Source organism: Microtus oregoni, unplaced genomic scaffold (genome assembly GCF_018167655.1).
Source record: "Microtus oregoni isolate MIOR12 unplaced genomic scaffold, Mior012 000005F_ref0000423, whole genome shotgun sequence".
Lineage (NCBI taxonomy): Eukaryota > Metazoa > Chordata > Mammalia > Rodentia > Cricetidae > Microtus > Microtus oregoni.
Window position 1 is genome coordinate 20,459,070 of NW_024543064.1, and position 23,951 is coordinate 20,483,020.

A 23,951-nucleotide genomic window follows, 5' to 3' on the forward strand; every position below is an offset into this window, starting at 1 on the left:
AAATAAATAAATAAATATTTAAAAAAAAAAGAATATATCATTTTTCATTTATGAGTTTCTCCACAAAAGCTTGATATATATAAAATGAACTCAGTACATACTGTTTAATAAGTAATGAAGGCCTAACTACAAAAATTTAGATAAGTACTAGAGGATAGCTATTTAGGAAAAGTAGTTTTTTTCCGAGACCGGGTCTTGCTATGCTGTCCAAACGAGTCTCTAGTTTAAGTGTTTTATGAATCCTATTTTGGAGAGAATATTTAATTGAAAGCAAATAATTTCACAATGAAAGGTGACAATGAAAACACAAAGCAGGCCCTATGCTAATTGGCACAGGGTAAAAAGTAAGACAGGTTATTTCAAAGAAGCCCAATTTTATAAATACCTTAAAGTTTGTTCTCCTGGCTCCTGCATCTTGGCTTTCTTCACCTGTAAACATCAGCATACGCAGAAATCAGTGCAGTAATTTGATCTGAAACCCTAGCTGTTCAAACACACAATTGTCTCTCAGCATCACAGGAGCTGGCTCCAGGAACCCTCACTGACACCAAAATCTGTAGATGTCCATGGCAGTTATATTACAAGCGTAGTTCTCATGTACTTTACACTATACTTATGCTATCTAATACAGTGTAAATACTGTGTGAATAGCTGTACTGTATTACTTAGGAAATGAGAATGTTTACATAATAAGTGTACTAAAAAAATAGTTTCGCACATTATATTTACCCTTGCCTTAGTTCACAAATATTGATAACTGGTAGGGAAAGTTGACTATATATCAACCAATATTTGCTTCATTTTGTTTTGATTAGACCTAGAATAAATGTTATTATGCAAATATGTGAAGCTCCTACACAATAGTAATTACCTATATAATAAGCCAACCAAGAGGCTAAAGAATCCCAGGATGAAATGCAGACTCAGACAAAACACATACAAAAAAGTATTCTATCATTTTTAATTCAATTGAGAACCCCAGTGTGGTGGCTCATACCTTTAGTCTTAGCACTGTGGAGGGACAGAGGCAAGTAGATGTGAGTTCAAAGTCAACTTGGTCTACAGAGTGAGTTTCAGGCCAGTCAGGGCTATAGACAGCCCGTCTTTAAAAAAAAAAAAAAAAAAAAACAATAGAAGCTGAAACCTGAAAAATTGAATTCAGTAGGTACAGAGGAACATCTATCTGGGAGTGGGGAAGGGGGGACTGATATGAACAAAAAGTCATAAAAAGGGTTCAATGATAATAAAGAACATGAAATTCAAACACCCAAAATTCACTGCACCTAGGAGTAGCCCAGGAGGAGACAAGAACATAGTGAAGCGTCAGTGAACAGTAGTCTGCTCACACAGGTCCATCCTTAGATATCAGACCAGGGAGTTCCGAGCCTACCCTGAGAATAACGAGCCTTCGAGCACCTGCAAGATAATAGAATCTGCACTATATCTTAGAGACCGCCTGAGAAAACAGAGAAAATGGAAAGGAAGGAAACAACATCAAATGTAGAAAACATAGGAGACTACACAAATGGAAAGGAGTGTCCTAAAAATAAATTTCAGAGTAAACTAAAGGCCACAGCTGGACTGTGCCAGTTTAGGACAACTCCCTATACTGTCCACTCCATTATAACGTGTATACACAATATACACTTACTTATTCCTATGTTTTTTTACCTACTGAAAATCTGGTAACAAATGAAGGAGACTATTCCATCTAGACTGATTCCATCTATTTATAGTGTTTTTGTCCCTTAAACACATCGGGACATATAGCCAGCATTCTTTTTTTTTTCTCTGGTTTTTCGAGACAGGGTTTCTCTGTTTAACAGTACTGGCTGTCCTGGAACTCACTTTGTAGACCAGGCTGACCTCAAACTCAAAGATCTGCCTGCTTCTGCCTCCCGAGTGCTGGGATTAAAGGCGTGCGCCACCACTGCTTTTTTTTTTTTTTTTGGTGGGGGAGAGCAAACCAACATTCTTTAGTCACAGTGTGACATGGTAAAAGAAGAAAATAAAATGGTAGAGCCTCTTATTTTTTGGAAAAAAGGCACATCTAGAAAATACTACTACCAGGCCACACTTAGCTAACAGTGAGGAGAAATCATCAGATTACAAACGGCTTTGGGTGCTATCATGTGCAGCCTTACAGGATGCAGCAGTCCTGTCTTCAGATGAAGGACCCTCTCGCTGATAGTGTCAGCCTCTACTTGAAGAGGAGAAAACAGCAATGAAACAACAGGAAATACCCAAAGGCTAGTGGGGAGATAAAGCGCTCGCTTAGCGCCGACAGGACTCTCATTCAACATTTAGTACTGCAGACAAGAGAAATAAGAGCAAAACAAGTAATAGACAACCACCACGACTCCCACAAAAAGGAAAAGAAGGGGGGCGCTCACTGCAATTTACAGAGTGCTGAAGAAATAATGTCATTATTCTGGGATACTTAGAAGACTTTTTCTCAGTTTTTTAGTATCATAAAGTCACTTGAGCCATTCATATCCCAAAACTTGGAACTGTCAATATTACTACCCAAATATCATATTCTTTTCTAAGGTCCGTTCAGTTTTAGGATGCTGTTACTGAATCGACATTAATCAGCACAGTATGTAGTTTCTGGCCCCTTTTCCTTCACTCCTCAAGAAAACAGTAACAAGGCTTTGGCAGCACGCTTCTTTGCAGCTGTTTCAAACATGTCACTCATTCACTGGTTTTTGTTTTGTTTTTCCCAGAGATGATAAACATTGGTCTGACAGTTGTATTTCTAAGTCTGGGGTCCACTGAACAGCTGCTTATGGTACCACATGACTGCACTCCCAGCACTCAGACTTGCCTGCAGTTCAAGGACGGCATAGACCACAAACAGATTTTTGTCTCAAAGAAACAAAGTGAGCTTATGAGGAAAAACTTCAGAGTCAGGAAGATCAGAATTCATCTAAAATATCATAAGATGGATATGGTGGTGCATTCCCTAAGATCTCAGCACCCCAGAGGCTTGAGGCAGTGGGCTCATGAGTTATAGGCCAGTTTGGGCTATACAGAGAAGTCAAGACCAGTCTGGGCTTCTTAGAGAGACACTGCCTTCAAAACCAAAAGAATGACCAATTCAGGGAGGCTGTCCTTTACAGTCTATAGACTACGCCCCCTCACGGAAAAGAAGAGTGGAATACAGGATTGAGTCAGCCGTGCCATCTTAGTGGTCTGCGGCAGAGCCCCTTGTTCTATCAAAGGGATCTCTACTACAACCTGCCCCACAGCTCTTCTCCTGAAAATCACGCACTCTTCCTCTGTTTTTTGTTTGTTTGAGACAGGGTTTCTCTGTAGCTTTGGAGCCTATCCTGGAACTAGCTCTTGTAGACCAGGCTGTCCTCGAACTCACAGAGATCCGCCTGCCTCTGCCTCCTGAGTGCTGGGATTAAAGGTGTGCAGGACAGCCAGGGCTACACAGAGAAACCCTGTCTCAACCAAGAAAAGAAAGAAAGGAAGAAAGGAAGGGAGGGAGGGGAAAAAGGGAGAGAGACTTTCCATAACAATAACCACAGGACAGGAATTCTGGCTTTAGAGTGCTTCAGTCTCTTCCCTTCCACTAACAATTTGCTTTGCATACAAGTTCTAGAAACTGAACAGAATGACAAGAGAGGGAAGCAGAGTAGAAGCCATGTCAGTCTCACAGTTCTTGTTACTTTAATTAGGTAGGGAGTAACTAAGGGTTCTCTTTCAACAGTATGTCAACATTTATGTAAGTCTTTCTGAATTTATGAGTAGACTTTTCTCTTACTACATTAACACTCAATGATACAATTTTCCTTGGTACATTTAATGTCTATAACTCAGTTGTTTGTGTCAACAGTGCACATCCTATATATACTGCTCACGATGATTTTAACCCTATTATACCCCCTGGTTAGTAATAACTCACCAAGGGCAGGGATCACATTTAAAAATTTCAGTATTTCTATTAATTACTTATGTCTCCCTAACTTTTACAGTTACTTTAACTGAGAGGGCTAAAACAATGGCAGAGTAACCATAAGTGTGCAACTCTCAATACATAAAGAAAGGGCAACACTTACTACTGAGTGTGCAGCACAGATTTCCCAGCAGTAAGTTAGCCAAGTTTAATTTTAAAAACATACAACATGCCAGGTAAGGCGGTGCACATCTGTGATCCTGATCTGGGAAGTTGAGGTAAGAGGATCACATGTTTGAGGCTGCCAGAGACTGCACACAGCAAGTCCATCTCAAAAGCAAAACAAAAGAACATACAACATTGCTTTCTCCGAGGGAAATCACTAAGGATCCTGTTCTTCATTGTTATTTCTAATTTGGATTCTGTAAGTATAACTGAATACTACTCAAAATCTCTTCAGCTTAGCTTTTCTACAATCAACTTGAACACTCACCGGTTGCTCTGGTAGGTCTTGCTCTTCTTCCATGAGGACCACTATCTCTTTACACACTTAATGTGACTGGATTGCAGGTCTCCGCAGTCTTCACAAACTGTAAAAAGAGAGGAATGCAAAGCTTTATATATTCATAAAGTATTATCATCAAGGCCATCAGAGAATAACTTTTTAATACTTTGCTACTCAAGCTTTCTACGTTAGTTCCAATCTCAAAATCTCAAACTTGCACGTGGCTTCTCAAAACTGACATGCTGTTCCAAGTCACGAGAGCTGTGCGCAATAACTTCTGTAAAGCTCTGCAAAAGCCGACACGTGGAGCCACTTCCACGGTTACTATAGTGCCTAATGCCTTAAACACTTTACAATGACAGCCATGTGCAGATAATAAAACAATTTTTTTAAGGATTAGGGTTACGTTTAAAATGATAGAGACTGGCCTAGAAGGTCAGTAAGTTAAGATAACATCTAACCTGCTTTAATGTGGAACATTTACATAACTGTTAACACAGACACACAGAATCGCTTTAAATAGGACAAACTGGAAAATCAATTAAATACATCACAATCAACTATCTGTCTATATGTAATCAATTTAAATGAAAACGTAATTCTTCTGGATCTTGATAAGGCAAATAAACAAGTAAAGTGAAACCTTAAATATGAGAATTAAGGAAAAATAATTATGTAAAGCTAAGATTCAGTTTAATCTGAAATAATGAGCATCCACCAAATATACAAGGTAATTATTTAAATATTTTTCAAACCCTGTTCCTCTGGTCCTAATTTCAATTTTTAAACCTTTCTTTGACCTGCTAACAGGAGAGACATTATAAAAACGAAATACTCCATTCCTACTTAACTGAGGATGGCTCTTTTCTGATAAACGCTCCTGTGTGACTTCTACCAACCATCAAACCCACCTTAACACAAAGTTTAAAGTTCAGACTCTTGCTGCAGAGATAATGAAATGAACAACAGAAACAGGAACACCAAAGCCTTCGTTTCTGCTGCCCAGTCAACCTGTGTTGCTCTCTTTTGGTACAATATAATACACCTTTTAGAGCGATACTTAAGAAAGGAAAACGAGCGCAAGCAATGCAAGCAGCTGAAAAACCTTAACATTAGGTGACAACAGCTTTGCTCCTTCCTCTGCTCTTCAAATATCAAAAGGGAAACAAAGGTGCTCAATGCACACGTGCCTCTTACAGTCTCTCAAGACTCTGTTCCGACTATATGACACAGACAACTAGCCCTGCAGAATTACAGGATGCAGAAATGAAAGCTCATGGCTACAACCCTCCCCAGGCTCATTTTGCTCAACACAGAAGAGCATAAACTATGTGACCATAAAACTGATTTGTGGCTGTAAAAGATAAACACTTTTTTCTTTTACCAATTTATGACTACCTTAAATTAGAATCTCTTTATGTGGTTACTGCACTATGCAAATGTACATTTGTAAATATATGATTTCATCCCACAAGAGCAAACAAAATAGGATCTAACTCTTAGAGAAACAGAATGCCTTCACTCTTCATTTTTTTGAAATTGTGTTTTACCTACAAAGAAAGTTATTAACACTCCACGTTATGTCAACCAAGGCCTATGGGTGTAAAAACTGTACTCTGAGTGTGCTTTTAGCTGAGAGGGAGGGGAATCACTTCCCTGGGGCAGGGTTAAAATCTACACTGAGATTGAGGAAGATAAAGACAATAATTAAAGATGATAGTCAATAACATGTTCTCTAATTTTGTTTTTAAATACAAAATCTGAACATTAAAATAGAACAATTTTTTTTACAGATCAAAATGGGGGTAATAAGTTTCAAAAGAAAGAAATACATAACCAAATGTTCAAAATATTCAAAACTATTATTAAAATCCTGAGCTACTCAATATGAATTCTGTAGTATGTTACAAGGTGACTTCCTTATGAAAAACAATGAGAAAATAATTCTACTTGTTTCTTCTTAGAAAATAAACATTCTTGCTAACATCTTTAAAACTACCAATATCCTTCCTCTCAGCTCTTCAACTGAAAGGAACAAAAAGATGTAGTTTCCATATTTCAGAGAAAAGTACTTAGGAAACACAGGCTTGATTTTTTAAAAAAGATTTATTAATAATGTACACCTGCGCACATGCCTGCATACATAAGAGGGCACCAGTTCTCATTACAGATGGTTGTGAGCCACCATGTGGGTGCTGGGAAATGAACTGAGGACCTCTGGAAGAGCAGCCAGTGCTCTTAACCGCTGAGTCATCTTTCCAGCCCCATACTTGATATTTTTAACTAACTGGTCAATTATCACTAGTCATTTCCATAACTTTAAAACAAAAGCTGGATGGTGGCACACACACATAATTTCAGCACTCAAGAGGCCAAGGCAGAGAGATTATTGCAACTCTGATGCCATGCTGACTACACAGGGAAACACAATCTCAAAAAAAGAAAAAAGAAAAACGAAAAGAAAGGGGAAAAAAAGGGAAATAAAACAGCAATTCCACCAAAACCAAATCAAATCCAAGTAGCCTGAGGATCTCCTTGGATCCTGGCAACTGCAGTATGAGACACTTCCAAAAACACATTCTAGTACATGTGCAAATAAAATATATATTAATAACTATAAATTACATAATTCCATTACATTCTTCACATTTCTAGCATTTATCGGTGTGCTAAAACTTGCACTATTTTCCTTTTTCTGTCTCTATTCTTGTTTTTTTTTTTTGTGATTCTAGAGAGTAAACCCAGAGCCTCATACATGCTAAGTATATTACTATCTACCTTTTTTTCCTTTCTTTCTTTTTCTTTTTTGTTTTGTTTTTTGTTAGTTAGTTTGTTTGTTTGAGATAAGAGTTTCTCTGTGTAGCTCTGGCTGTCCTAAAACTTGTTCTATAGACCAGACTGGCCTCGAACTCACAATGATCTGCCTGCCCCGCCCCCCCGCCCCCTCCCCAGTGCCAGGATTAAAGGCATGCACCACTACCACAGGCTAATTCAACTACTGTTTACGCCACCACAACTTTTCCTAATTGACATAGACTATATAATAGAAAGTCCGCTCACTATAAAACATAAGCACAATTCTTGGTTCCAGTTTGGATAATAAAAGCAATGTAGAGTTATTGCAAAAAAAATCTCAAAATTCTCATTTCCATGGATTAGTTCTAGTTTATACATATTTTCACCATTAGTGAAACCTGACATTATTCTGTGGTAAATGAAGACTTAAAAACACCAAATAGTAATAGCTATGTCAGATGTGGGGTGAAGATGTGAATGCTATAAAAATGAACTTAATAAAACCTCAGTCAAATGCTGATGGAGTTATGAAGCCAGCAAGCTAATCTCTTGTTTCAGCACCTGGTAAGCACTGGGACAGGAGAGTCACAACCTGCCAGTCTTGCTTTATTGTCCTTTCTGAAGATGCCAACCCGCTAGTGCTCATACGCCTTCATGGACACACACACACGACACACGACACATGGCTCAGCAGGTTATACTTAAGATATATATGCATACACACACATGCATGTAATAGCAATAATGAAAAAAGAGGCCAAGAATTTGAAGGAGAGCAGGGCTGGTATATGGGAAGGTTTGGAGCAGAGCAGGGGCTGGGATATGGGAAGGTTTGGAGCAGAGCAGGGGCTGGGATATGGGAAGGTTTGGATGGAGGAAAGGAAAGGGGAAAATGTTGCCATTAAATTGCAATCTCAAAAAAAATCAAGGAAAATATAAAATCGAGAAGAAAAACAGTATTTCCTATGACTTCATATTTCTAAGTGTCAATGAAAAGGTTAAAAACTGGTTTGATTCAAAGGAGCTGACACAGTCTGTTCTTTTGTGGTTTTTTGCGGGGAGTTCCTCACAATGTCATGCTGGCCTAGAAATCAAACACCCTGACACCCCCGCCCGAGTTAGCTTTACGTTTCATCTGAGTCACCACTCCATGCCAACGTATTTTTCTCCATTTGTTTATTTTGTGGGGATCAGGGGCATGTGCTGTGCACATGTGAAGCTCAGAGGACAACTTGCAGGAGACTCTTCTCTCCTTCCACCATGTGGGTTCTGGGGACTTGACTCAGATCACCAGGCTGAGTCAGCTCACTGAGCCCCAAACACCCAATTTTTAAAATACTACTGCAGATAGTTTATGAACAAGCGTATTCAAAAACAAAGCCAAATCTTTTTATAATATGAAAACTTAACTTTTATTTTCATGGCTAAGAAGTCAGAAAGTAAATAATTAGTAGTGAATACTTTACTTCAAAATTCTGTATTCCTGTCTCATAATCTTTCTTGTGTAGCTGTATCTACAGTACTTGTCTTGTGATCATAATGGACATAAGTGTAACTCAGTCTATTTCAATGTGCTACTACAGCTCTTAGGCAAGGGAAAGTAAGCATATATATATATATATATATATATTTGTTTGTTTGTTTGTTTTGTTTTGTTTTTCGAGATAGGGTTTCTCTGTGGTTTTGGAGCCTGTCCTGGAACTAGCTCTTGTAGACCAGGCTGGTCTCGAACTCACAGAGATCCGCCTGCCTCTGCTTCCCAAGTGCTGAGATTAAAGGCGTGCGCCACCACCGCAATATATTTATGATGTGGAATAACCTTTTTGTACACTGTGAAGATGTGTCACTCTGACTGGTTTAATAAAAAGCTAAATGGGGCTGGAGAGATGGCTCAGTGCTTAAGAGCATTGCCTGCTCTTCGTAAAGGTCATGAGTTCAATTCCCAGCAACCACATGATGGCTCACAACCATCTGTAATGAGGTCTGGTGCCCTCTTCTGGCCAGCAGACATACAAACAGAATATTGTACGCATAATAAATAAATATTAAAAAAATAAAAAAATAAAATAAAAAGCTAAATGGCCAATAGCTAGGCACAGCTAGAGATCTCTACTTGATGTTGGGGGCGTCCGATCTGATCATGTTTTGCTATCTGCTCTTTACTATTTGGTCTTTTACTTTTGTTTGCTATGTAAATAAACTCACTCATCTGAAACTGAAGCATGGTTATTATGAACCATTCTTTGGACATACAGAACAGCAGTCCAGGCTATATAAGATCTTATTTAAAGAAACAAAAACGGCTGGGAGGTAGTGACACAAGCCTTTAATCCAAGCATTCGGGTGGCAGAGGCAAGTAGATCTCTGTGAGTTTGAGGCCAGCCTGGTCTACAAGAGCGAGTTCCAAGGCAGGCTCCAAAGCTACAGAGAAACCCTGTCTCAATAAACAAAAAGAAAAAAAGAGAGAGAGAGAGAGACAGAGACAGAGACACAGAGAGAGACAGAGAAAGAAAACAAAAACAGTAACAAAAGAAGGAGGGAAACAGGACCATGAAACACTCAAAAACATTTCGAATAATTGGAAATGTTGTCTAACAAATCTGGCATATAAGTCCAAAGTTAGCATCCCATATTTATGCTGAGTCCAATTCTAAATTTAAATACAAGAAATACTCAATCAGTATCACTGACAATTTCACATACTCTGTTGTCTTGATGAATCTTAGAGACTTTTCTGATGCCTTAAGAACAAACTCAAGTCAGGTGGAGGCTCAAGCCTTTAATCCCAGCACTCAAGAGGCAGAGACAGGCTGACCTCTCTGAGTTCAAGGTCAGAATGGTTTACAGAGCAAGTTCCAGGACAGGCTCCAAAGTTACAGAGAAAGAAAACCTGTCTCAAACTACCCCCCAAATTTTTGTTTTAAAGACAGGGGCCCAAGTAAGTAACCAAGGGTGGCCTTGAACTCCTGATCCTCCTGCCTCAGCATCCCAAATGCAGAAATTACAGGCATAAACCATCATACCTGGCCTAACTGTTTAATTTTAAAACACTGGAATTAGGGGTTATAAACTTCAAAGGCCACTTCTCATTAGGCTCCACTCCTAAAGTTCGCCAATCTCCCAAAACAGTGCCACCAGCTAGGGAACAAGTCATGGCTATCTCTTTCATAATATTAATTTCCAAAGATGACCGATAAATCTGGGTTATAAGTCTAACCAGTTTTCCTTAGAGGAGGTAGATGAGCATCTCTATTCATCTGTTTCTATATACAGGTTCTAATCATTTACATCCACCTCTCCTGACTACAAGATGAACGACACATGCCCTAGTGTCAGCACCAAGGTAGCAAAAACAGGAGGACTGCAAATTCAAGTTGGATGAGGACTATGTAGTAAGACCCTAACATCAGGGAAAGGAGGATAGAACAGGAAGAAAGCAGGAGGAAGAAGAGAGTAGTGAGACAATGTTTGAAGGCAAATTTGCTTCCTGGATTCGAATTTATTTCTTCTAAACATCACAAAAAAAAAATTACATGGGAGCTGGGCGGTGGTGGCGCACGCCTTTAATCCCAGCACTTGGGAGGCAGAGGCAGGTGGATCTCTGTGAGTTCGAGACCAGCCTGGTCTACAAGAGCTAGTTCCAGGACAGGCTCCAAAACCACAGAGAAACCCTGTCTCGAAAAACCAAAAAAAAAAAAAAATTACATGGGATTTAGCTGCTCTCCTATGCCAGGATGAGTGTCAGCAAGTACTGGTAAGGAGTCTGGAGAAGCAACAAGGGTCAAGCAAGAAAATGGCATGATTTCATCTTCACTCACTAAATGCTATGGTGAACAGATGGTACAGAAATAGATGCTTGCCTGCCATGGTCAGAGCCTTCATCGTCTTTTAAGAATGTTCCCAGGTTACAGGTGCTCAAAACTGAGAGCAATGGCCAAGAGACTTGAGGAATGCCCTAGGCGCCTTCCACTCTGGTTAGTGCCTTGGTGTCTGCTAAGTCTACATATGCTTCAATTTCTCATCTAGTTTCTCCATCTAGTTCTTATTCAGTCTCCTTTGGGTCTTATTTTTTCAAACTCCATTAAAGTCGCATCAGCTGAAGGCAATGTTTCTACCTTAAAAAAAAAAAAACCTAAAATACATACCAGAATATCCTTTCAGAATCCTTTATTCGCAGCCCTACAGAAGGAGGCAGAAATATCCCGTGGATCTATACTCAGCCCTTAATACTTCCTTAGAGTGGTTCTAAGAGAGGCTTCATGATGGAGGAAGGTCATTGGCTAATAAAGGAACTGCCGTGGCCCATTTTATTGGTTAGAAGATAGGTGGGAGGAGTAAACAGAACAGAATGCTGGGAGGAAGAGGAAGTGAGCTCAGACTCGACAGCTCTCCTCTCGGGAGCAGACGCCTCAGAGAGACACCATGCCCCGCTCCCGGGCAGACACACGCCATGAAGCTCCGACCCAGGATGGACATAGGCTAGAATCTTCCCGGTAAGACCGGTGCTACAGTTTATTAGAAATGGGTTGATCGGGATATCAGAATTAGCCAGTAAGGGCTAGAGCTAAAGGGCCAAGCAGTGTTTAAATGAATACAGTTTGTGTGTTGTTATTTCGGGCATAAGCTAGCCAGGCAGCCGGGGTGCTGGGGACGCAGCCCCGCCGCCCCTAATTACTACAGCTTCAAGCTGCCATAACCTGGGCAACAGCACAAATCCCATGGGGCGGAGGGAAGAGTTGGGGGGGTACAACACACACCTGCAACCACCACTTTGTGCAGGCAGACAAAAGCCATCACATGCAAGGCAACGCCGATAAATATCAGCCCAGTCAACTGACTGACAGAGCTGGTGAGACATTCTGGCTCCTTTATTTGGAGGCATAAAGGACAGACATGCTTTGGTATTGTCAGCTGTAGGAATATTTATGCTAACTTTACACTGAGAAGAATATATCGTAATTACTGAGAAAGTTACAGACTTAGGCTATATTAAATTCTTGTAAGAATATTTTAGGAATATAGTAAGAACAAGAATTACTTTTACAATTTCTAATTTTACTTCTTGGAAAAATCATCCTTAAAGTTGTCTATAAACCATCTCTAAAGTTGTCGGTCGGTGGTAGCACACACTTTTAATCCCAGCACTCAAGAGGCTTGAGACAGGCAGATCTTTGAGTTTGCCTGTCTGGTCTACAGAGCGAGTTCCAGGACAACATGGGCTACATAGAGAAACCCTTTTTCAAAAAATCAAAACAAAGAAAACTGTCTCTAGGGGCTGAAGAGATGGCTCAGTGGTTAAAACCACTGGCTGTTCGTCCAGGGGACCTGGCCTACTCCCAGCACCCACTTGGCAACTAACAATGTCTACAACTCCAGTTCCAGGGGACCTGATATCTTCACACAGACAAAACACCAATGCACATAAAAGAAAAATAAATCTGCCTTAAGACCTCTTGAGTTTTCAGTTTGTCAGTTTTAGAATTTTCAAGACTTCAGAACCCCAAACTTCAAAACATTTCCTTTATATTTTAATCCACAACCTTAACAGTTCTCAGAGAATTACATTTTTTCAGTAGGAGCTGCAACTGGACACATAATATTACACTTTGGCATGAATATTCAAAAAATACATTGCTTCTAATTATATAAAAAATATACTCCATTTCACATATTATCTGATCTACATGTCAGCTAGGGCTCTGGTATTTGAACAGCATTAACCTCAAAACTAAGGTTTTCAAAAGTCTGTATTCTAACTGCTGAAAGAAACTAACATCAGTTTGTTTTATTAATTTTTATTTCTCCAAATGCATTTATTACTTCAAAGGTCTGTAAACAAAACCCATCACTCTCACTCCTCGTGCTGTCCCTGCAGCTCACAAGGAGAAGAGCAGCAAAGGGAGATTTAATAGTGTACCTTTTCAACAAAGTTAATCTCTAAGAGCAGCAGGGCTGACAAGTGTAAGATACTGGGGACACACACTTTGGGACCAGACTACCAGCTCTGACAGTAACCATGAAACCTTAGATAAGGCCTGTTGGATCTCAGTCACTTCATGTGTGAAACAGGAATAACTACCTTTCTTTTCTTTCCTTTCTCTCTCTCTCTCTCTCTCTCTCTCTCTCTCTGTCTCTGTCTCTCTCTCTCTCTTTTTGGTTTTTCAAGACAGGGTTTCTCTGGAGCTTTGGAGTCTATCCTGGAACTAGCTCTTGTAGACCAGCCTGGCCTTGAACTACTCACAGAGATCCACCTGCCTCTGCTTCCCAGTGCTGGGATTAAAGGTATGCGCCACCACCACCCGGCTATAGCTACCTTTCTTATAAGGACTAAATGTGTTAATATCTGTAAAACATAAGCACAGGTTAGCACATAATACTCATGATGTATTTGTTTAGAAACAACTTTGAAGGGCTGGAGAGATGACTCAGCAATCTAGAGCTCATACTGCTTTTTCAGAGGACCTGAGTTCAATTCCCAGCACTCATGAGATGGCTCACAGCTGCATGTTAACCAAGTCCAAGGGACCAAGGCCCTCTTCTGGTGTCTTCAGGCAACAGCACTCACAATCATATACCTACACACATAATCACAAAATTTAGATTAAAAATAAAATCTTTGAACTAAGAATATTAAAATCATTAAGAGCAAGGTCTAAATAGTAAGAAACTACAATGAAAGATTAGGTAAGATGGACCTGCAGATCTGCTTATCTTTGTCACACGGCTTTGATTCTAAAACTCCACACAAGACCTTTCTATACACATCTTCAAGAAAAGATGCTTCCAGACTTCTGGACAATTTAACATGCCAATCCCAATGTTTTTATTCAGCATATATATATAAAACACCACAGTCAAATATTCCCAGGAGATCCAAACTATGAGGTCATAGTACCAATAGCATTTATAGAATGCTTTTTATGGATCATGCATTGTTCTAAGTACCTTTATACACTACTGTTTTAATTTTTCCATTATGCTTGTAACATAAGAACCATTTACAATCATCACTGGTCTACAGATGGGAAAACTAAAGGCACAGCAGGTAACCTGCTCAAGGATATATACCTAAGAAGTCAGCAATTGGAAGTCAAGGTCAGGCAAGTTTATTTTCCAAGTCAGAGCTCTCAATCCATAGTCTGTACCTCACAGACAAAACGAATGAGTGATGTAAAAATGTATGCTATGCATGCCACAGTCACCAGTAGCCAGCGCTGACAAGAGAGATAATGACAGGACGCTGGGGAGAAGGCGAGTTTTCTTCCCTTCCGGCTCTCATTCCCCAGTTATCCACTACTCATGTATGTGGACCCCACTTAAGTGCACTGACAGCACCGACTCACAGCAATTGCTCGTCAGAGTTAACCGCAGCTTTCGGCAAGTCTGCTGTGAATTTGAGGCCAGCTTGTGTATAGCACAGTTAACACTCAAAAAAGACTAAATAAATACGAGGTAGTAATCAATTAAACGCAAAAAGTTGACTATGTCTGCTGACCTCACACCACTAACGGCTCGGACAGGACAGAAATGTTAGAATCCACACCTTCCTTTCTGCTCTAAGATTTCAAAAGCTGAACAGGGACATGGACGTGATCCACCACTGCAGACCCTACCCGTGACCTCGCACAGATGAGCAACTGCTTCGTGCCCTCAGTCCTCTTTTCTTGGTTTTAAAGCCTAGAGTGGGGATAAAAAAAAGGGGAGAAATAAAGCAGCTTTGTCCCCTACTGACTAAATACCAGAACAAAAATGACGCATGCCAGAACAAAAATGACGCCTTTAAAAAGCACCGAACAGGCCTAAACCTTGGCTGTTATGTGGAAACTAAGAAAGGATTCTTCTGATGGGTGCGCTGTAAGCCAGGCGCTTCACAACCTCAGGACTCAGGACTTCTGTGGGTGTGGGGGCCATTTTTTATGTGTTTTATTGGCATATATTAATTATACACAGAGGCTAGAGAGATGCTTAGCAGTTAAGATTGTATTCTGGGCTGGGCGATGGTGGCGCACGCCTTTAATCCCAGCACTCGGGAGGCAGAGGTAGGCGGATCTCTCTGAGTTCGAGACCAGCCTGGTCTACAAGAGCTAGTTCAAGGACAGACTCCAAAACCACAGAGAAATCCTGTCTCGAACCCCCTCTCCCCCCCCCAAAAAGATTGTATTCTGCTCTTGCAGGACTTGGGCTCTGTTGCCAGCACCCATATAAGCAGCTCATAACTGCCTATAACTCCAGTTCCAGTGGATCTGAGTCTTTGTCCTCTGAGGGCACTCGCACACATGTGCTATACAAAATCTCATGCAGCTAAGACACAAACACATGAAAGTAATACATATAAATTATACACAGGACTGGGTTTAACTATGACAGCTTTATGCACGCATGTAAAGCATTTTAATCATGTTCATCCCTCATGGTTTGTTTTTTGAGACAGGGTCTCATGTAGCCCAGACTGGCCTTGAACGCTATTTGTAGTTGAGGATGGCTCTTTGAACTCCTGATTTTCCTGCCACTATCTCCCAAGCTGGGACTGTATGCACAGATGGTTTACTGAAGTTAAAATCATGGTCCAGTAGGGTCCCCTCTCAATTGTTTTTACACATTTATTTGACTAAAATCCTTACATAATCAAGGTAACTTTCAGAGGTCAAAACCTAATAAAGGCAGGAGCTGTAGAGATGACTCAACTGTTAAGAGCATGCACTGACAGAAGATCCGAAGTTCCCAGCACCCTAGTCCAACAGCTCACAACTGCCTGTAACTCCAGCTCCAGCAGGAATCAATTGACTCTAGCCTCTGAGGGCACCTGCAATAGTGAACATCTACCCATTTGAAGACATGCAACTCACATAATTTAAAATAAATCTTCTGGCTGGGTGGTGGTAGTGCACACCTCTAATCCCAGCACTCGGGAGGCAGAGGCAGGCAGATCTCTGTGAGTTTGAGGTCAACCTGATCTACAGAGCTAGTTCCAGGACAGGCTCCAAAGCCACAGAGAAACCCTGTCTCGAAAAACCAAATAAATAAATACATAAATATTTAATTAAAGCAGTGATACTGGCCAGGTTCACACCTTCAATCTCAGTACTGCAGAGACACAGACAGGCAGATTTTTGTGAGTTGAGGATAGCAGAGTGAGCTCTAGGTCAGACAAAGCAACACAGAGACACTTTGTCTCAAAAAAAAAAAAGGTAATCATTTGTTTCAAATTGCTTTTTAAACCTTAAACTTTTACAGTTCCTTTATGATGCAGAAGACTAAAAATAGTAGTCTCTTGAACAACAACAAAGAAATAAAAGGTTAGCAGTTGAAACTAGGAAGACCAAATTCAAATCTGCCTAAGTAGCCTTGTTACTTTGGGCAAGTTATATACTCTGTACTCTGTTTCTTCATATGGAAAATTAGAATATACTCATAATGCTGTAAGAGGTGGAGTTAATAATGTATGAACCATTTAGAATAGAATAATATCTGACAGAATTGTCACGTAGTGTTTTGTTTTGTCTGTTTAAAGACGAGGTCTTGCGGTGTCGCCCAGGCTCAGCAGGAACTCACAATCACCATGTCCAGCCATATCCTGGTACTGCAGACACAGGGCACCATGCCCACCTGGACTCATTTCTTTCTTTATTTCTCCTCTTTTATCTTTTTATGTATTTTGTTTGTTTACTATTTTACTACATATTTTTTTTTTGGTTATTCGAGACAGGGTTTCTCTGTGGCTTGGGAGCCTGTCCTGGAACTAGCTCTTGTAGACCAGGCTGGGCTCTAATTCACAGAGATCCGCCTGCCTCTGCCTCCCGAGTGCTGGGATTAAAGGCGTGCGCCACCATCGCCCGGCTTTACTACAGATTTTAATAGGTCAATTGCAAAAAAATCCCCAAATGAAGATTACTTGTATTTACAAAGAATAAAATCTTTCTATTAAGCTGTGATAGAGACTCAAACAATAATCTTAAAACTCTAAAATGATTTCAAAACAGGAGGAAATCATACATCTAGTTTTAAAAATCATAAGCCATTTTCACTGGTGAATGACACATTTTTAGGTCTAAAAGTTCATTTTCTGGGAGCTTAGTTTCTATTTTTAGATTGGTTTGATTTTTCTGAGACAGAATCTCACTCAAACTCACCAAAATTTCTACTTCCTCCCAAGTGCCAGGCTTACAAATATGCACAATGTTCCTCTTAAAGTAGTTTAATTCTAATTATGTTAAGTCTTTATTTAACTCAGAAATTTATAAACAAGATGAGATTTGGAGTTTAATATAATTGCTGGTCCTATACAAGAGCATCTGATTCATGTAAGCAGTCCAAATACGTAATATTATAATGGACACAGTAGACATCCAATTTCTATTTACTGAAAGAACTGTACTACAAAGATTACTGCTCACTATTTTACTGGAGGAAAAAAATCTAGCTGGTACAAATATTAACCAAAGTAATAAGTTAAAGTGCATCCACCACAATCTGTAGGATCTATAAGATATTAAATACTATCTACACTGGACTGGTCTGTTAACTTGTTTAAAATAAACCACTATTAGGGTACACATGGTGGCACATGTCTGTAATCCCAACATTTGGGAGAGGGAGGCAGGAGGTTAAGAGGTCAAGGTCATCCTAATCTATATAGGGAGTTGGAGGCCAGATTGGGCTACGTGAACTCCATCTCAAAAGAAAAAGAAAGTCAGATTTAAACTATAGATTTCTTGTGATTTAAAATAATTCTGCATGCTCAAAAGGGGGAAACATTAAAGATAAATATTATGAGTTCTTTGCTTTAAATTTCTGGTTTTATTATGATTTTGGGGGAAGAATGAATTTTTCAAGACAGGGTTTCTCTGTGTAGCCCTGGCAGTCCTAGAACTAGCTCTGTAGACAATGTTGGCCTCAAACTCACAGAGATCTGCCTGCCTCTGCCTCCCAAGTGCTGGGATTAAAGGCATGTACTTTCATCACCTGGCTTAAATGTCTAACTTTTAAATTTACTATAAAATAAATAAATAGATAGATAGATAGATAGATAAATAAATAAATAACAAAAAAAATTTACTATAAATAAAATACTTCAGGGAGGGGACAAAAAAACACCCCAAAACTTCCACATTTACTAACTAGATACCTTATAGCTTGGGTCAATTCAATGGCTCCAAGATAGAATGTTCCATCGTGTGCTATGTTCTCTAATGTAAAACATAAAATCCAGCTCTTTCTTAGTACTTTACTGTAAATTCAACACTTTGCTACAAACTATTTACGAGCATTTTATGGAACAATAACCCAGTCCTAACTCTGTACATTTCTATTTGAACTAGCCTTCTTCCATTTATTTTTCTTTAAATAATCTATTTACTCTTACTTTATGCACATTGGTGTTCTGCCCACAAGCATGTCTGTGTGAAGGTATCAAATCTTAGAATTACAGACAGTTGTTAGCTGTCAAGTGGACACTGGGAAGTGAACCCAAGTCCTCTGGAAGGGCAGTCAGTGCTCTTAACCGCTGAGCCATCTTTCCAGCCCTCCATTTAAATGATGCACAAACTACAATAATATATAATCACCTGCAATACACAAAAATCTTTTAGACAAATAACTACTAAAAAGAAAGCTTTATTAGAGCCTTTTTATTTGTGGTAAGAAAGAAGATGAAGTCATGAGGCAGTGCAGGCAATCACAAATCCAAAAAACAGTGGTAAGGACAGGTTGGAGGTATATTTTGCTTCTAAAATATTTAAAATTGCATCGTCATTTAAATATCATAGAACACAAGGGAAAAAATTAAAACAATTGTGACAAAGTACAGTAACAAGTAAGTTAACAAAAATAACCACCAGAATGATCAAGCCAAAGCAAGAAAGCGTGGTAGGTTAAAACATGCAGGAATGCTTTCTAAATTGAGCTCTCAGACTTTAAAACAAACATAAGGTAGAAATTGCTATAGAAAATCAACAGTGAAGCTACGTGGTGGTGGCACACGTCCTTAATTCCAGCACTCGGGAGGCAGAGGCAAGCAGATCTCAGTGAGTTCGAGGCCAGCCTGGTCTACAGAGCGAGTTCCAGGACAGCCAGTCTCTCATGACTAGGGAGCTGGCATCTGTGGTGGTTTGAATGAGCTCATGTTTAGATACTTGGTCCTCAGTGAAACAGTTTGGGAAGGATTGGGAGATGTCTTGCTAGAGTAGGGATGGCCTTCTTGAAGGAGGCACTGAGATTTCTAAAGGCAAGGACCAGGCTCAGTCTCAAGTTCTTGCACATTCTCTCCTGACTGCTTCCTGCCAAGTTCATGGATTAACCCTTTAAAACTGTAAGCAAGCCCCCAATTTAATGCTTTTCTTTGTAGGAGTGGCCTTGGTCATGATGTCTCCTCGCAGCAATAGAACAGTAACTAAGACAGCAGCCAAGTAAGAAAGGCACGTTCTTCTGTACCTAGAAAGTCTGGTCTATCAGTGTTCTGTCCGTGAGCATGGCTGCTCCAGTGGCAGTAGAGAAGCTTCATTTCATTTAGGGGTGTCTGTGCAGAATTTAGACCACAACACGACAGTATCACTTTTAAAAAGCTAACTTCTACTTCTGTATTGTTAGTTTCTCTAGTCCCTTTTAATGGCAAATCAACATTACAGGTTTTGTTTTTTTATTTTGGAGACACAATCTGGCCTGAAACAAACCAACAGCTACCTGCCTCTGCCTCCCAAGTGCAAAGATTAAAAAGAAATGCGCCACCATTGCCTAGGCCATGGCATAGATCTTTGATCCTAAGAGTTTCAATCCTATATCCTAAGTCCATCAATATGGCCCACCAAATACTATATTGTGCTCACCAGTCCACAGCTTGCAAAGAACTAAAACTCATCACTCCGAATGCAAGTGCAGGACTTCTTTTAAAAAACCCAATCTTGGCCAGGCGGTGGTGGCGCACGCCTTTAATCCCAGCACTCAGGAGGCAGAGGCAGGCGGATCTCTGTGAGTTCGAGGCCAGCCTGGTCTACAAGAGACCAGGACAGGTTCCAAAGCTACAGAGAAATCCTGTTTCAAAAACCAAACAAACAAACAAAAAGAAAACCCAATGTTGGTGGGCTGGAGAGATGGTTCAGTGGTTAAAGGAACAAGCTGCTCTTGCAGAGGACCCAGGCTTGAGTTCTAGCACCCACAAGACAGCTCACAACCATCTTTAACTCCAGTTCAAGGGAATGTGAAGCCCTCTTCTGGTCTCCTCTGGCACCAGGCAGTTATACACAGTTAAATAAAAAAAAGGAAAAATAAATAAAAGACTTTGGAAAAATCATCATTAATTCTTAAAGCTAGGTATCATGAAGGAGTACGTTTGAACAATGAATTCCCTTTGGCTATAGATCATAAAAATCTCACTGGGTTTGGCCTGAAAATAAGCTTAAGAAACAGTCAAGCATGATGGCACGGGCCTGTAATCCAGAATTTAGAAGGTGGAGGTGGGAGGATCAAGAAGGAGTTCAGGGCCATCCTCAGCTACACAGCAAGCCTGGCCAGCCTGGGTCAAAACACATCACAAAAAAGGGGAGAAAGGAGGGGGGAAAAGGTAAAGAAGAGGAGAAAAGAAATATAAAGTTCGGAAGTAAAAAGAGTTGAAAGTTGTGAGCCAACTATATTTTAGAAAGAAATATTCTTCAAACCTAGGGGCAAAGAAGTCACTGGAGCCAGCCACGGTTACTGGGGTTGTTTTCAAAGATGGGAAACGAGGCAGTCAGGCTGATCTTTCAGGGTAGATACAAGGTGGACAGATAAATTTCATAGGGGCTTCCCTCACCAGTTAAACCCTGAAAGCCAACGACAAGGGTCTTTCTCGGGAGCATCCAAGACTAACACGGACAAGCTCCAAAGTTCTTTGCTAAAAATAGGTGAAGAGAGTGCCCAGTTTCGGACTAAGCCAGGCTATGCTACACTCTCACGTGTGTATATGAGGAGAACTCAGCCAAGAGAAACCAATGAGAAACGCTGGATTCGTTCTGTTAGTGTTAGATTATTAATACTGAATTTTAGACACACAAAAGAAAATGACGGCTGCAATAAAATGCTACAAACATCCAAAACCTGAAAGGGCAGCGAATTATCCAAACTTGTACCTCTAGATATAACTCTACATCACAAAATTTGAGAATCAGGATACTAACCATTACTAAGTCTAATCTCTTCACATTACAGATCACTAAAAATCTCCAGAGAATGTAAGGTGTCTTTGTCTTTCATCTCAAAACAAGAAAATCATGGTTCCTAAACTATGCTGGCAACACTAAAAAGTTAAGATAACATTCTAAGAGGTAATGTCTGGCTTATAAGGACATTATAAGTTACATTATGGGTTACAGTAGCGAATTCTAGCAGAAAACAGTACGGCCACACTAAGACGTTCTGAAAGTGAAGTTTATAAAGCCAGGGCTGGTAATCGCCCAGCAAACGCGGTCCTCCGTCCTGACACCTGTCCTCTAACTTAAAATCCGTGACGAGCGCAGAGCATCCGCATTCTGGCCTCAGCTGTGCACATCCATTCTCGCGGGGCAGAGGACAAAAAACGGACAGGACGTACTCGAGACCTGTCAATTAACAAGACCACACAAGCCCAAAGGCGAGCCCGCCACCTGTTCGCTGCTCTTCCGAGAGCCCGGAAAACTAAGGCAGAGCGAGGAGCCAGGAACGCCTTTGTTATTCGCAAACTAGGGAAGCGAGCAGGGTTCGGTCCAACCCCCTGCCTCGGGGCAAAACTTGCCCCGGGCAGGAGAAGTCGGCCCTGACCGTGGCTCGGAGGGAGCCCTCGTCCCGCTGCTCCGCCAAAGCAGGCGAAACTCTCTTGTCATCTACCAGTCCCTGGAGGGGGCAAGGGTCACAGGTGAGGAGAGCAGAGGGACGGAGCTGAACCCCAACGCTCCCGGCTCTCAACACACCGGTGCAGAGGCAGAGGCCGGGCGGAGGAAGGGGCGAGGCCAGCGTGACGGGAAAGGCTCGAGGGGAGACCGGCAGGGACAAGGGGCCGACGGAGGGACCCCCCACCCAGCAGGACCGGGAAAGAACTCTTCAGCAGTCGCCCTGCAGGCTGCACCCGAGCCGCCGTGCTCACACCCTGGCGGCGGCGGCGGCGACGGAGGCGGCGAAGACTCACCCGAAGGCTGCAGACGCCCCACGGCACAACATGGGACCGCTACGGACCCACTCTGGAACCAACAGAGTGGCGGAAACCACGGCGTTAGCGTGACCCGGATGAGCATCCCTAGGAACCGGAAGTAACCGTACGGGGCCGCCTCATAATCCACACATCGTTCCGCCCGAACCCTGAGTACGCGTCAGGCTTCTCGGGGCGGGGAAAGGTCCAGGCCCCGCCCACGTCGCCGACTTAGGTCGCTGATTGAGTCTTGGGATCTTACGTTCTCCACGTCTTTTTCTGAGCACTTTGCCAGATCCTGGTGCTGCTTTGCAGCCTCCCGCTTTTCTGTGCCCTCCCCCCCTATCAAAATAAAGGGCTCATTACGTAGCACAGGTTGGTCTCGAACTCACGATCCTCTTCCTTAAGCCAAGGATTGGTATTACAGGCTTGTGCCTCCACGTTAACAGCTCTCATTTTTTAAAAAGTTCTTTAAAAAGCGTGTGATTCCTACGGTAAAGGTGCAGTAAGGCTGGAATACTGACTGCGATTCGTAGATTTAGAAAAGCTGGGAGAGGAAAAGGAATGGGAAGTTTTGAAGACACTCGGAAGACTAACTCAGAGTGAACGTTTTTATCCGAAATTTTAGTTTGTGCCTAGTAGCATGTTACACTTGCAGTCACCTTCATTGTGTGCATTGTTTCCAGAAAGTTTTTGTTTGCTTGTTTGGTTGGGCTTTTTTGTTTGTTAGTTTTGGTTTTTCTAGACAGGGTTTCTCTGTGTAGCCCTGGCTGTCCTGGAACTCACTCTGTAGACCAGGCTAGCCTCCTCGAACTCAAAATTCTGCCTGCCCCTGCCTACCAATTGTTGGGATTAAAGGCATATGGCATATACCACCACCACGCGCAGAGGAACATTTTTTTAATGCGTCATTAACTTCAAAATACAACTCAAGTGTGGGCAAGGAATGGATGTGGAAACAACTTTTCTAGAGTCTTCAGTGTATTCAGTCTCAGAGACCCTCAAGAAAAAAACCCAAATTGCAAATACAGTATTAGATTAATCACAAAGTTTGTTTTAAAAGCTATCTTTTAGATACAAATAAAAAGGGAAAAAACTTTTATTAACTGCTTCTATTTCAATAATTTCCTAAGCAACTACTTTGGTAAAAATCTTAATCCTTCTTTCTCAAACACCACATCTAATTAGCTCAGTCAGCAGACGCTGCCTTCAAAGTCTTGGCAGAACTTGACCCTTCGCCGCCTGCGTGAGTATAAGTCACAGTTCATCTGTGACTCTGAGTGTCCTCTTTATACACTTGCTATCCTTCGCTCCTCTTCCAGAACAGGGGTCTCTTATTAAAGCCTTAATCAGATCACAAGCTTCTTCCAATGACTTTCTATCGCAGGGCAGAAACTATAATCTTTACATTGCCTCGGGGACCCACAAGACTTAGTTCTGTCATGGAGAATGCTTGCCTCTTTGTGAACTTCCTTTTGTCACCCCTTCCCTTAAGATGCCCTGGCCTTAAGTGGTGGTGGCGCACACCTTCAATCCCAGTTCCAGAAGGCAGAGGCAGGTGGCTCCCCAGCCAGCCTGGTCTACAGAATGAGTTCCAGGACAGCAGGACTCTGCAG

The 23,951-nt window shown here is 41.2% G+C and overlaps 1 protein-coding gene across 2 annotated transcripts in view; it reads right to left on the reverse strand.

Moving 5' to 3' along the window:
* Positions 1 to 22,444, reverse strand: part of Eya3 (EYA transcriptional coactivator and phosphatase 3) — an 87,341-nt gene extending 64,897 nt beyond the window's left edge. For both annotated transcript variants that reach the window (XM_041651877.1, XM_041651876.1), the window contains exons 1-3: positions 22,336 to 22,444; positions 4,398 to 4,494; positions 386 to 429 (exon numbers count right to left, since the gene is read on the reverse strand). In XM_041651877.1, coding sequence (XP_041507811.1) covers positions 386 to 429; positions 4,398 to 4,430 — 77 coding nt within the window. In that variant the 5' untranslated portion in view covers positions 4,431 to 4,494; positions 22,336 to 22,444. The remainder of the gene's footprint in view (positions 1 to 385; positions 430 to 4,397; positions 4,495 to 22,335) is intronic.
* Positions 22,445 to 23,951: the final 1,507 nt, after the last annotated feature.